At 36.4% G+C, this 16888-nt stretch overlaps 1 protein-coding gene across 1 annotated transcript in view; it reads left to right on the top strand.

Moving 5' to 3' along the window:
* The window catches only part of LOC145999568 (AP-5 complex subunit zeta-1-like), a 40097-nt gene that overhangs the window by 18931 nt on the left and 4278 nt on the right, over nucleotides 1-16888 (top strand). Inside the window, exons 8-11 of the mRNA XM_083136584.1 lie at nucleotides 3263-3472; nucleotides 5269-5439; nucleotides 8179-8314; nucleotides 14837-14991. Of these exons, the coding sequence (XP_082992710.1) occupies nucleotides 3263-3472; nucleotides 5269-5439; nucleotides 8179-8314; nucleotides 14837-14991 (672 nt within the window). The remainder of the gene's footprint in view (nucleotides 1-3262; nucleotides 3473-5268; nucleotides 5440-8178; nucleotides 8315-14836; nucleotides 14992-16888) is intronic.

The raw sequence follows: 16888 nt of genomic DNA, 5'->3' as shown, positions 1-16888 counted from the left end.
CTTTTCCGCAACAGCTGACCCCTTTTCTCCTGGCACTTCCATCATCTGCTGCATAGATTCCTCGAGAATTTCCTGGATGCTACAAGAGTCTCACCTCTTTTTTCTAGCTTTGTAATTGTCTCTGGCAATGCACCATAATGTGCAAAAATAAACGACAGTTCATTCTTCAGTTCTGAATAGCACAGGAGTTTTTCACTTCAAGAATTGAAGCCGCTTCATTTTCTGGATGAGCATCGATCACCTCACTGATTTTTTCAAGGTTGTTAGCATAATATATAGCTGCTTATATCCAGGTTCCCCATCTTGTCAAGACTGGTTGCGGAGGAAAACTAAGCTCAGGCGTAACTTCCTGAAATTTTCGGGTTCGAGAGGGAGATTTCAGAAATATCTTCTTTGTGTTCGAAATCAACCTCTCCACTTCAGCAGTCAATCATGCACAAGGAAATGTTAACCGAAAGGCAATATCCTAACTCAGCATGAAATACTTTTTTCTCACACTTTTCTCCTTCAGCAATGTTGAAACATGCGTGAGTTCAATATTACTTAAATAAGGCGAAAATTATTCACATAATAAACGGAAGAAAAATAAATGCCAACATTTTTTTTAAAAAAATGGTCAAATTTCATTGAAAAAGGCAGAAAAGGGCATTATAATTAAAGATAGGCAGTGGGTTCCGAAATAGGCAAAATAGGCAAAATGAAAAGGCTTCTAAAACATTCGAAACAACATAAAAAACGTATATCCGGAAAAATTTTATCAATATATGCACTAAATAAAAAGAGGCATTTTGCCAAACTTCCGGGCTCTATTGATCAATATTGGTGTGTAAATATTCTTCTGCAATTATTTGGAACAATTTACCAAGTAATTTGGTTTAGAAAATTCAAGAATTACATCAGAATATCAAAATAGATGTTATGTAATCACATAACAGTTTTTCGTGCAAAATGAAAAAAAACTTTGAATTTTGCATGATTTCCAGGATAATTATACTCCATGAAAGTGTCATGCTGCATTTTTGTGGACCCCTTGAAAAACGAATAAGCCGGAAAAGTATTGGCTGCTCTCGGTAAATGAATTCCAACCAATACTTTCAGATACTGATACCACTATACCACTGGTATCGGGTGATACTGATGCATCGGTATCGACTCGGCCCTACTTTTAATGAATATAAAATTCTGATTTTTGTATCATTGTTTTATAAAATGTGTTCGTGAAATGTAACTTCTTGCGGTAAAGGAAAATCTGCCGGACCTCCTCTTCGAGATAATAAAAGTTTCGTAACAATCAAGTGGCAATTAGTATGATAAAATTAAAGAAAATGGCCGAAAAGCCGATAATCTACCGTTCACCTGGATCGGCAGTTTTTGTCCAAAAAAATGTATTTCTGTGTAACCATTCATTACTTAACAAGATCAATGGATCATCAGAGTTGTTATGAAATGCTTGTCATTGTACTGTATTTATGCATGTATTGGCTGCATTTTTTTAAAAACCAAAATTAGATGGAAAATGGGCTACAGCTTCTATTAAAAAAATAACTAAAAGTCATACTTAATTCTAAAACAATTTATTCTCAATGATCTCTTCATAGCATGTAAAAGCTACCGGTATAAGTAATGTTTTCATCTGTGTATTAACATCATTTACTGGTCATTACTTGTGCCAATTACTTAAAAACATCATGTCATGCTATAAAGCACCTTACTTGGCCAACTTCTCTTTAAATCATCATGAGGAATCTTCGTACTGTGCTATCTTGAGGCTGTTGAACTGGCTCATTTCCACAGACACTGAAAAACCCCACCTGTTCATGTTTTACATATTCCCATGTTATACAATACTTTTTTATGCTTTCCTCTTGGAGGAAATTGAAAGAAAACTATTTTTTTCCAAGTGAGACTGTTTCGAAGAAAAAGGTGTGGCTTATATATTGTATTGCTGCAATGTTAGTTATTGCTAAATTTTATACCTATACTTGGTTAACATTTCTAATACGGATGTGACACAGTAATCGGGTTTCTTACCACTATCAGTATTGAAATACTGGCGTATCAGTTTATCAGCAAAATTAAAGACACCTTTACTGGTCCAATATATCCATACATATCCTCTTAGTGCAGAATTCTCTAATTGGTATTTTTTTTATGAATTTGAAGGTGTAATCTGTTTTGAAAGTAAAAATCAAATTAGCTAGCTTATTTTTCAATCAAATCGCATTGTGGTTACCTGGTCACATCAGATGAACAAACCATTCAAATTATTCATGGAACGTTGGCAATTTTATATTGTATTGGTTGATTGAGTGATTTGATTTATTCTACTTCACTTTTCTACCACTTTTGGCTAATCGCAAAGATGGGGATGAGTCAAGATATGATGAAATTGAACGACCGATTCGAACATGGGACCCCTGGCATCGTAGCATCTACCACGTAGGTTGGTATTGGATTTGTAGATTATTGGTATGGGTATCAGAAAAAAATTCATATCAGACTATTCCTAATTTTTAGTATGAGGCTCATTTGTAAAGTAACTTCCATTTGGGTATAAAAGAAACACCAGGACATTGTGAGAATTTTTATTATATACAACTGAAAGAGACAACTGAATGCAGGTGCCAGATTTCTTTGACATGGGTATTGTAAACCTTGTTCACCGATATGATAAGTGTCTCAACAGAAACGGTGCTTATGTAGAAAAATAGCTTAAAGTTGCCTCTTTCAGTTGTATATATGGCCGCAGTGGCTCAGTCGGTAACGCATCTGACTACCATGCTAAAGGTCCCAGGTTCGATCCCCGGCCGGTTCAAATCCGGGAACTTTTCTAACGATGGAAGCAGCCCCGGCGCCTACCCAGCGTCGAATAACATGGGTACCTGGGGGAAACCCTGGGGGGTAAAGGTGGTCAGGGGCGTGATGCTGATCACATCACCCCCACTCACAACCGGATCAAGAAAGTGTGGGGCGTTACCCCCACACCCCCTATATGCCTTCATGGCGTGGTGCTGTGCACAGGGGAACACTTTACTTTTTTCAGTTGTATATAATAAAAGCTCTCACAATGTCCTGGTGTTTATTGTATACCCAAACGGAAGTTACTTTCCGAATGACCTTCGTATGCTTTCTGTGGTAACATTGATTTTATAGAAAAAAAAAAATTTGTTACTTAATACTTCATAGTATTATTAAGTCAAAATTGTATCTTTTATCTCATATTGTAAGAAGTAATTTACGTTTTGTGCTTGAATCATTACAGATTGGAACTGTATCTCGAGCTAATCGCAGAGCTCTGCTCCCATCCTCTGGTGGTGACATCTAGTGAGATTGTTCCGGTACTTCTCCAGGCTTACTTCGCAGCCATAAGTGATCTTGGAAGTGACGAAATTTACAGTACTTTGCTGTCAGCCATAATAGATCGAATGGGTTTACTCTATGCCGTGCCTAACTATTCAGCCTCAATAAAAAAGTGGGTACACTAACTTAGTATTAATTTATGGTACATTTTAAGTTCGAGTTTATGATTGTATTTTTTTGTTATAACAGAATCTAATTATCCTGTAAATTATGCAGAATTTCATATTTAATGATGGCTATTTATATTACAAATTATCCTTTATGTAATTCTTTGCATATTTTCAAACAAAACTCTGGTTAGGGCCTCAGCTATAATGCGGTCACCTTGTAATCAAGGGGTTACAGGTTCAATGCCTGGTGGAGGCACATAGTGCTTCAGATCCCACTTTAAACTAGGTCCAGTCCCAATTAGCTTATCTGTGCATAAAGTGGATTTAAAAAAACTAAAACCTCAAAGAAAACCCTGGTTAATTACAATGGAGTACTTGTTTATAAATAATCTGAATTCCTTTTTTAATTGAGATGGTTTTTGGTAACTAACTCACTAACTCTCTAGCCTTCTTGAACCCTAAAATTCATGCTGCATCAACACAGGCCTTCCATCTGTCCCTATCCTAAGCAAGATCTAGATACTCTTTTTCCATCCCTACCGATTTCCTTTAGGTCCATCTCAATGTTATCTCTCCATCTTCATCTTGGCCTTCCTACTGGTCTCTTACCATCAGGTTTCCCAACAAGAATCCTGTAAACTCTTCTTTCCTCGCCCATTCGTGCCACATGGCCTGCCCACCTAAGTCTTCTTGATTTAATCATTCTAATAATATCTGGACATGAATACAAATTATGTAGTTCTAAATTATGTAACCTTCTCCACTCACCTGTCTCCTCATCCCTTTTAGGTCCAAAGATTTTCCTAAGGATCTTATTTTCAATACTCTCAATTTATGTTCCTCTTTCAATGTAAAGGACCAAGTTTTGCATCCATATAATATTACAGGCAAAATTATTTTTTTGTGTATTTTAACTTTTAGTTTCTTAGATATTAAACGAGAAGACAAAAGTTTATGAAGAGAAAAGTAACATGTGTTTCCTGAATTAAGCCTGCTTTTTGTTTCCTCTTTAATATAATTTTCATTTGTTAGTATTACTCCTAAGTACTTGAATTTGGAAACTGGTTCAAACGAGTTGTTATCAATAATTAGATTTTTATTATTACCTAACACTTGGTTTCAGCCTGTAAGCATATGTTTAGTTTTCTTTTTGCTAACTTCTCTTAATTGTATTTATATCATCCCTAATAAGTCTACATCATCTGCATATGCTAACAGCTGAGTCACACCGTTTAATTTTAGTCCTTCGTTAGTTTCTTTTCCCTTCCTAACAGCATATTCTAAGGCAAAATTAAAGAGCAATGGAGATAATGCATCTCCTTGTTTTAACCCATCATGAATTGTAAATTTTTCAGACATATTAGTATACACACAATTTTTTTTAGAAAAAGAACTGCATATTGGGATGTTAAAAATTAAGATTCATGAATTATATTTTTATTCGTGCTGAGGGGAATAAACAATGTGGTTGATAATATAAGACGTAAGCGAGTTACTAAAGATATATCCACGAAACTTACTTGTAAATGTTCTATTAATTTCGGTGGCCTCTGCCACCATCCACTTGGGAACTCTATGCTTTACTGTTAGGTTGACTTCCGGTTCCTGTTGTTGTTTCCTCGACTACCACTAGGGGTGCTGGTGTAGCCATTTCGTCTGCATGTGCATGATGGGTTTGAGCTGTTGTAAAGCAGGAGCCAAAGATGATGAGCTGAATATCGACAGCGGTCGGGCTTTTTTTACTACTCTCATTTTAAAACTAAAATTTGTTATGTTGAATATATGACATTAATTACAGATTTTTATCCAATGAAGTGAAGAATATCTTCAAGTCCTGTCCCCAGCTAGTCTTCACATTACAGAGAGAGATGTTGGACTATGTCAGCGTGCTACAAAACTGCTCAGTGTGCGAGGATTTCTACATCCACATAGTATGGGCAATTGGAGAATTTGCTTCCCCTGCTTATAGGTAAGGTAGTCAAGACATTAGTAATTTTCATCAAATGCCACTTTCATTAATATTTCAATTCGGGATTCGTTAATATTACAATTAGGGATTCACAGGTCTGAGTCTATAAAGTTTCAGTTCTCTATAATGAATATTTGGATATCATATCGTAGATTTTTGATTTGGATATTGAATCCATGTTTTGAAAATCAGTTAGACCCCTCTCTAATTTCAGTGCAATAGTTTATGTTCATAGCATAGTGGCAAATGTTGTCGCCTTGTAATCAAGAGGTCATTTTAACTCTAGTTTGAATTTGACACAGCTATCTCATCCATTGCAATTTTCTGCAAGGGCTGGACCCTCCAATGTGTTGTGTATGTAATGTCGCTGAGTGTTCGCCATGTTCTTCTTGAATGTGCCTATTTTACTTTCCTCAGACAAACTTTTAATCTTTCCAACTGTTTATCATCCTTGTTTAACAAATGTATTTAGCTTTCTGAGCTACGAGCCTTCTTTCAAGGAAGTTTTTGATCTCCCCTTACCGTTTTAATGTGCTGTGTACGTCCTGTGCCAGTCCCTGTACAACCTTGCACTCTTAACCTTTCTCAAGGGGCTTTTTACGCCCCTTTTTTTTTAACAGGGTTGCTACGCATCTGGAAAACGGAAATGTCGGGGAATTTTGCAGATCGTCTGGAATTTATGTGCATTTTGTAGTCTACAAGAGAAAAAAACTTGCAAAATGAACAAGCCGTTCACTTCCACTTCTGGATTCGGTTCTTGTGATTCGACTCCCAAAAAATGATTTAGTTTAGAAACTTCTTTCTTTCTTTCGTTCTTATGATTCTCAGTCTTGTGCAAAACTATGGTTCCTTCGAATTTCTGTAATAAATTTTCACTTTTATAATACTGATATTAGAAAGAATATCAAAGTAAAACTTGCAGTGGAGATATCTGATTGATAACCAAAGTACATTGACAATACGATCATAATTAGGGGTGTGAGGCGTACCTTCCACGTAGGTGCCCAAAAGTCAACCTCACTTCCACGTAGTACACCCTTGACTGCAGACTAACGAGGCTCTGGTGACTGGCCACATGGCCACTATAATTCTGTGTTGTCCTGTGTTTTGTCCTTGTTTGTGCTGAGCACCCTTTTTAGCCTCAGCTTTTACCCGAGGTAAGGAAATTTTAGTTTTTCAGACACGCTTTTATTTTTGTTATGATAAAGGGCTGGACCCTGTATAGTGTGAGGGATGCCTAATGGCCTCAGTGCTGACGCACCCAAAAAAATTTAATTCAGATTCAAAAAAATTCAAATGATCATAATTATCGGAAAGGTTGGTGAAGATGAGGTTATCGTGTATTATTCTATAGATCTTAGTCTTGTAGGCATTTCCTATAGAATTCCTAGATGCAACAAATATTTCTACAGATGCTGTGTACTTATAAATGTAAGCAAGAAAGCAGCATTTTCTACACTGTAAATCTGCCAGAAAATGAAAAATTCTGTTTGGTTTATGAACTTTTTCTGTTATTTTTATATTGTGTAGATCTGTGTTATGGTGAAATAATGTATTCTGTTACCTTAGCCTGAAGGCTAGATGCACGTGATTGTAGCACCCAATACATTTGATGCCGATTGTAATTTTACTCTTCGAATTTTCACGCGTTCTTCTGTGTAGAATGAAATTGGCTGAGACAAAAGTTGCGAAAGTGAATATTCATAATAATTAACGGTTTATATATTTAATTGAAAAGAATAAAGTTCAAAAGCAAAAATGATGATGATAAACATGTCTGGAAAAATTACATTTTTGGACTGAAAAACCTGGAAATGTCACGGAATATCATAATCAAAAAATCGTAGCAACCCTGTTTAACTTTAAGGCAAGGGTTTTAGAGAAGAGCATTTTGCCTCGCATACTTTGAAGGGTGTAAAGTGACCATATGTGCTGATGCTCCCAAGAATATTGACTCGTTCATTCCTGGGTTTGATTTCCAGTGAAGGTACATTGCACAGTGTTTCGGATCCCAATTTGAACTGTATATCCAGCCTCGATTTGCCTTTCTGAGCATAAAATGGACTTAATAATACAAAATTTGTCAAAACATTTTGCTGAGTGAAGAGCAAGTAACAAGGCAGGTATTGTCAGAATGGAAAGCTAGGTGGCTTGACTGAGTAGTGATGTAATCAACTCCAGCTCTGTTGGAAGTGCAATGCAAGATGGTTTGTGCATTTTTAATGCATTATTGTAAGCTTTTGAATGTAGGGGTTAGAAGTGATGTGGCTTACAGTGTTCAAATGAAGTTCACTAAATTGAATTTCCTCCTTTCCACTGAGCTGAGTACCAACCCCTAAGTATTTCCATTTTAATTTCCTGGGTGACATTGTCGCCTTGTATTCAAGGGGTCCTGGGTTCAATACCTGGTGGAGCCACATTGCACAGCGGTTCAGAACCCGCTTTAAACTGTAGATCCAGTCCCAATTAGCCTATCTGTGCATAAAATGAACATGAAAAAATGCAACACTAATTCTAATTTCCTGGTAATCTGTTTCTACCGGTGGTTTAGTCGGTAAGGCATCTGACTACCATGTGGGATACCAAGATAGGCAGCCGGAGCATGGTGCTGATCACATCACCTCCAAAATGGCTGAGATCGAGAATGTGTGGGGAACTTTACCTTACCTCTGTTTCTACCAACTAGACCACGTATAATTTTAATAATAATAATACAATATAAGAAATTGTCCTTTTCAGGAGCGAATGCAGTCCAGAAGAAATGCTCAAGTACCATGAGGCAATAGAGTGTGTCCTGTATGAAATTCTGGCACACCCTAACCTGCAGAACGTTTCACTGAAGCTTGTGTGTGTGCTGAGTTCTTCTCTGACAAAGGTAATAAATAAGGGTGTGACTTGTTACGAGTTGTGTTCCTTTAATTCCAAGAATACCCTTGTGAAAGCGGAATTTGCTTACCTGTGTACTAGAGGCCGCTGTCAGGCCTTAAAAATGCACTCATTCTAAACCTATGTACTACATGACATGATGGTGCCACCCATAGTCGTAGCTAGAACTTTATATTTGGGTGTGCACAAAGAAGAAAAATGAGGTATTGTACCTTTTTAATAGCATATTTTGCAACACAGTCACTTGGCTCTTTAACTGCACTGATGTTTGGAAAGGAATATAAATTCACTAAATGACAGTGTTGAAAATTTCTGAATATATGTAGTAGAAAAAAATCAAATTGCATAAAAATTACACACACAAAAAATGTTCATAAATGTTACAAACAAATTCATCAAAATACACGTCATCTATAACAAGAGACGTCTGTCAAAAGGTACAATGTTCTTAAACTCATCAATAACTTCATTTACATCAATAGACGAAGCTTTTTCCTGTTCCACAAATAGCAAGAGCAGGGCTTCCAATCTATCCTGCTTCTGATTTGCTCTTAATTTAGTTTTAACTTGGGTAAGCTTGGAGAAAGCTGTCTCTCACACGTGCAGCTTGTGACAGGTAGTATAGAAGAAAAGTGCTGCAGTACAGAGTAGAATGCAGTAAATATCTTCCTTCTCCAATGACATCAAAAAATCGAAAAACGATAGACACTTGTTTCATCAGCGATAATGCACACGTTTGTACCAAGTAATGACATTTTCAACTTCTTACAAACTGCCGCTTATTTTCTCTCTTATTGAAATATCTGTGTTAATTCTCTTTGATAAAGTAGCCCATTAGCTACGCCTATGGTGCCACCAATGGAAACAGTCCTGAATATTGTTTTTGAGAATACCTTGAAGTAACCTTGTCACGTTGCATTGAATGTCAGGAATGCCATTTAACCTTTACTCGGCCAATGGGTCACATGTGACCCATAGAAAATATAGGCGTAGTCGGCCGGTGACCCATCGTGCTGATTAAAAAGTTCATGTGCTTTTAGCACCTTCATACTTGTATGTGAGGTTGTAAACGCTGACAGATGTTCAGACAAAACTTTAAAATGGCATGTGGAAGAACCTCCCCCTCCCCCCCCACGACTTCAAAGTTACTTATGGAAGCTGGCTCGAATTTTAAATTTGTACACTTTTTTGACAAAAAATGTTATAACTCGTAGACTATTTGACCAATCTGCTTCTGGTAACTTTTGTGTTGCAGCTAAAATATCAGGGCATGCAACCGTGCAGGAATCAAAACGCCAAAGACAATAAGAGGGGTTGGGTGGGCCATGGCCCCCAACTTTCAATGAAAAAAATCATAAAAATGGTGAGTTTGCCCCCTCTTCCCCTGCTATTTTTGGAAGGGGACGCAAACTTTAGCCTTATTTTCAAAGAATGGTCCTTTCTCAACCGAATGAAAGTCATTTCATGTATCTGGGTGCATTACATTATCAAATATGTGAGAAAACTCCCTGTTTTTATGATTTTTTTTCATTGAAAGTTGGGGGCCGCAGCCCACTTAACCCCTCTTATTGCCTTTGGCATTTTGATTTCTGCATGGTTGCATGCCCTGATGATTTAGCTGCAAAACAAAAGTTACCCAAAGTAGATTGGTCAAATAGTCTACGAGTTATAACATTTTTAGTCAAATAAGTGTACGAATTTAAAATTTGCGCCAAAAGGACTCGGCGAAACCGAAAAAATGTTATAATTTGTAGACTATTTGACCAATCTACTTTGGGTAACTTTGTTTTGCAGCTAAATCATCAGGGCATGCAACTGTGCAAGAATCAAAATGTCAAAGGCAATAAGAGGGGTTGGATGGGCCGCGGCCCCCAATTTTCAATGAAAAAATCATAAAAATGGGGAGTTTGCCCCCTCTTGCCCTGCTATTTTTGGAAGGGGACGCAAACTTTAGCCTTATTTTCAAAGAATGGTACTTTCTCAACCGAATGAAAGTCATTTCATGTATCTGGGTGCATTACATTATCGAATATGTGAGAAAACTCCCTGTTTTTATGATTTTTTTTCATTGAAAGTTGGGGGCCGCAATCCACTTAACCCCTCTTATTGCCTTTGGCGTTTTGATTCCTGCATGGTTGCATGCCCTGATGTTCTAGCTGCAAAACAAAAGTTACCTGAAGTAGATTGCTCAAATAGTCTCCAAGATATAATGTTTTTCTGAAATAAGTGTAAAATTTAAAAAAAGCTCGCAAAGGCCGCGGCCAGAGAGAGATTACTTTCGAAAACCCGCTCGGTGGTGTAAAGGTTAAAAGGACATATTAAACAGATAAAACAAAATATTTTAAAAGGAAGGTTTTATTTTGCAAAATCAGTGGCAATCCTGAGGAAGGAGTTTATTTTGTTTATTTTTCTTTCCTTTTCTGCCACTTCTGACTAATCGCGAAGATGAGTATGAGTGATTGCGTGATGAAATTGATAAAGGAACACTTGCAAAAGAACACCCATGCCAAGGCCTGGATTCAAACCTGGGACCTCTGAGGAAAGATTTGAAAAGAAAATGTGATCTTTATATCTTTCACAGCATATCAGCTTATCAGTCATCATATGTGAACACACCATAGTATGTGCAAAAATAATATAATACAGTTGTTTTTAGTGCCTTTTATTTTTCCTGCGACGTTTGAATATATCTGTATTATATTATTTTGCATCTAAAGAAGTGGTTATGGGAACCTTTAAGAAGAATATAGATACCGTAGTATCTGTAAGAGTATTATTTTTAATATTTTGTTCCATTTTGAAGATTTTTTATTTCCTTCAGCATTTCTGACCACATATTTGTAAATTATTTTTGTATTGTCAGTGTTAGAAAAATACACAGTGCCTGAAAATGTTCACCTGACACTTGAAGTTTCAAATTCAGTTCTTAAAAAAATATATGCATTTTTAATATTTCCAGTTTGCTTATGGAAATTTCTGTTACCTATTTTTTAAAATAACGAGTACATTATGTGTGTTTTCTGTGTCACATGTACAGGGTGACACAGGGAAGTGTGCCCATTTTTTTATTAACAGTATATACAGTTAATGTGACACCAAACTTTATTCCTGGGGTTTGAATAGGTGTGCAAAATAATGCCATTTGTGTTACTTAGAAAAAAATCACATCTGGAAGGTGATGTCCATCTTCCATAATGCAGTTTTCCAGTCGAGAGGTGAAGCTGCCCCACACACGTTCCAATGTCTCGTGAGTGATCTGCTGCACCTCCCTACGAATAGCTGTCTTCAGTTCGTCTAATGAACAGGGTATGTCGACGTAAACTCGCTCCTTTAAATACCCCCACAGAAAGAAGTTGCGCATTATGACAATAAAATTAATACATTGTCATAACAACATTTGAAAATGGTTAGGCTAAGTTCAGAGTTCCTCATTTGTGCAATAGTTATAATAATTTAGTCACATGATTGCTCAAAATTTATTCTTATAATGCAATTAAATGTCTGAAATTACTATTTAAACTAATTTTATTAAATATGATGTTTAAAAAAGCCAATTTGTATATCATGACACAATTATCAAATTGTGCAATATTCTGAATTCATATTCATAACAGTTAATTTTGACTGACAATATGAAAAACAAATATCTTTAATCATATGTGTTCTTTCAGACAAGAAAGATATGATACATTCAAATTTATAATTAAATTTATTGAAATTGTGTACATTTGCATTGGCATCAAGGTTTATATACAAAGGTCAATTCTTTAAAATTGTTCAATGTATAATATGATGTCATTCTTTGTATTTTGTATCAACTTTCAAAAAATGGTAATTGTAATCATTAGATAAGTATATTGTGATATACATTGTAAAATAGCTGTAACAGAACAAATATGTGCATTTACTACACAAACATTCAAGCTGTTAAGCCCTTATTGATAAAAATATAAAACAAAAACAATTAAAGATAACACATACTAAAAATTCGGGCTTGAACTAGTTGCTCTGATACTAGTTGTCCGTGACTTTGGAAGGATTCTCAAAATGGAACAAAGATAAGTACAGATAGAGCAATATGGGTTGGATATATATTTGTACAATAATTGTTGCTTTTAAAGCATTAAACTTTGCAATTTTATAATAAGTTGGATGCTTAAGTGATATAGAAGCCTTTTATGAATCTTGAATGAACTTTGATTATGATAAAATCTTTCAAAAGATTGGAAAGTTGTGGAATGGCACTCATATGTATAAAATATGAGATGTTGAATTTGAAGCAGTTAATAGGTATCTGCTTTCATCTTCCTTAACAAGCAAACTTACAAATACTACAATTCCTCAAATGAATGCTTTAAGGAAAGTTACATAAAGTGACACACATATGTTCTACATGTGGATGTGATTTTGCCAGATGCTGAGTTTTGAAAACTGAAGATCAGGATTGTAGAAAACCTGGATGAAGAAATTGGCATATTGAATATACTCAGTTGTAGAATGGATGCATGCTAAATTATAAAAACAAAGACTTACTCTATCTCAAAAAGAGATAATAAAGAAATATTTTCTTATAAATAACATTTATATGTTATAAATGTTCTTGTTTACAAATGCATAATTTGATTCTATTGTAACTTTTGTTATTTCTAGTTTTTTTATCAATATAATTTAATTATAAAAATATTTATAATTGTTTGAGTATAAACACTATTCATCAGCATATGTAAGCTTAAATTTCCTTTTCATCATAGAACTGTAGCTTCCTACTGTGCTAACACTTAGTTTGAATCCTGACAGGTATATATGTATAATGCAGTGCCAGCCAGGACTTCAGATTAAGCCGAGGACATTTATCATAGTGATTGATTAGAAAGTGAGATAGATCAACTGAATTGTCTTATCGATATTTAGTCTCACTTTCTTCTCTTTTAATCACATTTATCATCATAGCATACTTAGGCCGGGAGATCGAGGAGGCCAAGGCACATCTCCAAACCTTGAAATCAAATGACCAGGAAACAATCCCCGTAGGATGTTCACGGAATATCTGGTGGTGTGGGCTGTAGCAATAAATAAATAAATAAATATAAAATAAATGGCAATAGATCACACATTATACAACAAAAATAATACAGTTTTTCTTGTATGTACGCATTGCTGTTTTTTTATGCTTGTAATAACCGTAAACTACAGGAAAATAATAAAAATAATACAGTTTGGTGTACAATTAACTGTAATGTTCATTCAAAAATGAGTACACTTCCCTGTGTCACCCTGTATATGTAAATAAGAATAATAAACATGCCATTATATGTATTTTCAGTGTTGCTAGCCGAATTTTAAAATCTGCGTCAATGTGGTAGAGTCTGCAATATATTAGAATGTATAGTAGTTATTTATGATGTTACCAATGCAGCCTTCTTCAGGAAAGCCACTCAAGCACAAGATTTTATCTCTTCTAAATTAGATGTTTTAAGGGGAGAGGCTACAGTTACGCACCAATTGCGCAGTCATTTCAATATCGCCTGAATGGGCACTGCTACTGTGTATCCAAGAGTATGAATTTCTCTCCATGTTGCAAGTGGAAGCATTTTTTTATGTTGATTATTAAGCTGGACACGATGTTTGATAAATATGATGAATAATAATTTTCGGAATCCCATGTATTCCTTATGGGGAATCAACTTCAACATCAAATTACTGCTAATCAAATGGAAGTTTCGACTTTCCCGCTGGTGAAATGCATCTTCAAACTGCCCTCTTCCCGTTGAAATCTTTTTCTATTCCATCGGAAGTTTTATATTCCCAAGAGAACGAATCAAATCATACTCCCATGTGATCAATGCTTTTCTCCTTGTCTCCTGGCAGTGTTGCCAAACCTGATGTGCATAAAATAACTAAATTTCACCTTAAATGGAGTTAAAACTGACTTTCGTGGAGCTAGATTTATGAAGGCTGGATAAAGTGCCTCCTAGGGTAATGTTAGTTGTCAAGGACTGGGGGCACTGCTATTATCGTTAACTCTAAATATATGACAATTTATTATTAGTTTTCAGCATCTAGATACGGCGGCATCGCCCATCTCAGTAATCCACTGATGGTCGTATGAAATTGAAAATAAAGAATTCCCTGGTAACAATATTATGTCAATTTCACGTCAAACACGGCGCTATAAAGAAGTAGCTACGGAGATAAGAGGGAGTGGGGCGATGCAGCCAATATAACAATATCACGTCACGTGCAAATTGTATAATTATGACAAAAGTTGGTCTATGTGGGTCGGAACCAGTGATGGTATCATAGTGGGGCACGGGGTGAGCATTCCAGTTCACAGCCGAACGAGTGCACGAAAGAGCCAGATCTGGCTCCAAGAGAGATAAGTTGGCACACTGCCACGGCTGGAACAGTCCCATGGATACTGTATCACATGTCCTTAAGGCCAAATTTCAAAATGTGTAGCTTTATCTTACTTGGATTAATTTGTATTTTTGTAAATTATGTGTATTTTCAGTTAGCAAGCCGATGCCAGGATCTGATCCCCCGTGTTCTGCTGTGCCTTACCAAAGTCAGTAGCCAGGCTGCAAGTATGAAGAACCTAAGTCCAGACGAAAAACAGGTGGTGGCTAAAAGAATGGAAGAACTGATATGTTTCTTAAGGAATCCAAAGTGAGTATTTTATGCACATCCATATTAGTATTGTTTAGAGAGCATTTTAGAAGGCTACTCTTAAGGTGAGGTGTGACAATTTTGCACCAGGCATGCATTTATTTCAATATCATTGCAATGGGCAATACTACTAAAGAAAATCCATGCATACGTTGAGAGTATGATATTTCTCCCAATGTTCCAAGTGGAAGCGGTTTTTTAAAGTTAGATACCATGTTCGAAAAATATGACGAATAAGCATTTACAGAATCCCGTGTATTCCTTATGGGGAAATAACTTCAAATTCAAGTTGCTAAACAAATGAGAGTTTCAACTCTTTCTAGCGAAAATATCCTCAATGGATCCTCTACCCAATCACCTTTTTTTTTCCTCCATTGGAAGTTTGATATTCCCAAGAAAGCAAATAAAATAATTCTCCCATAAGCGTAATGCATTTCTCCTCGCCTCCTACGGCCATTCTGGCAGTGTTGCCAAACCTGATGTGCATAAAAGAGCTAAATTTCACCTGTTTTTCTTTCTCCTTCTCTCTCTCTCTCTCGGGGGCTGGGTATACCCTCACTACGACCCCGATGCCGTTGCCTTCTTTCTTTCCCCATCTCTCCCTCTCTTATGGATGGTGGACCACCACACGAAGTGGATGCTGTTTTTTATTAGAAGAAAGGAAGGAAGAAAGAAAAACGTGGGAAGAGAAAATGAAGAAAGAAGAAAAAGGTTATCTCTTTCTCTCTTTCTTTCTCTTTCCCTTCTCTCTTCCCTTTCTGTATTTAGAGAGAGAGAGAGAGAGAGAGAGAGGCGTGAAGATACAAGGTATTGTTGGAAGCTAAAGTTGACTTTCAAGGAGCTAGCTTTAAGAAGGCTGGATAAAGTGCCTCCCATGATAATTTTAGTTGTCAAGGAGGTGGGGGCACTGCTATTGCCGGTAACTTTAAAGTGATGACAATCTATTCTTAGTTTTCACCGTGTAGATCTGACGGCATCACCCATCTCAATAATCCACCGATGGTTGTATGAAATCGAAAATAAGGGATTACCGGATAACAATATTGTCATCTTCACCTCAGCCAAGGCATTATATGAAAGTAGCTGGGGAGGTAAGAGGTGGTGGGGCGACGCAGCCAATATAACAACATGACGTCACGTGCAAAATGTATACTCATGGCAAAAGTTGGTCTATGTGGGCCAGGGCTAGTGATGACATCATAGTGAGGCAGGGGCCACAGAAAAACAAGTGCAAGAAAGAGCCAGATCTGGCTCCAAAAGAGCAAAGTTGGCAACAGTGCTCCCCAGCTGCCTGAGAGAGAAGGACCTAGGGAAAATTGTCCCTCTCCCCCCTTAAGCCTTGTTACAGTGCAGAACAAGTTGAAAGAAATTCTTTGTTGTTGCCTGTAATAAAGTTACAGTTAATTATCTAATTTGCTAGAAAAATCAGCTACTTAAGGGTAGGGCTGAGCTGATACAAGTATATAAGTATTGGAAAATGTCAGTTTGAACTTAATCTGGAAATTTTGCAAAATGCATACTTTATATTATCTTTGCAACAGAATTGTGGGCTAAAACAGGGTTGCCACTCTAGGACCATGATAAAATTCAAGTATAATTCGCAGTTTTTAAGGCAAACTTTCCAAAAATTCAAAGGTACAAGCAGGTGTTTTCTCTGTTCCAAACTTAGGTATTACCGTCTCTCACCACCCACACACAAACACACACACACACACACACAAATATATTAACAATATAAATGGTCTGTGCGATTCCAGTGTATCCAAAAATTCTAATTCAATAGAATTGAGCGTTATATTTACCGAGTGGTCCAAAAGTCCCGGAACGGTCGGTCACATATCGTGAGAAATACATATTGAATCGGAAAACGAAAAAATACGTGTTTAATAAGTGAAAG

Source organism: Lepisma saccharinum, chromosome 15 (genome assembly GCF_977018435.1).
Source record: "Lepisma saccharinum chromosome 15, izLepSacc3.1, whole genome shotgun sequence".
NCBI classification, from domain to species: domain Eukaryota; kingdom Metazoa; phylum Arthropoda; class Insecta; order Zygentoma; family Lepismatidae; genus Lepisma; species Lepisma saccharinum.
Note: the sequence above shows the minus strand (reverse complement) of the source record. Positions and strands in the feature narration are given on the sequence as shown.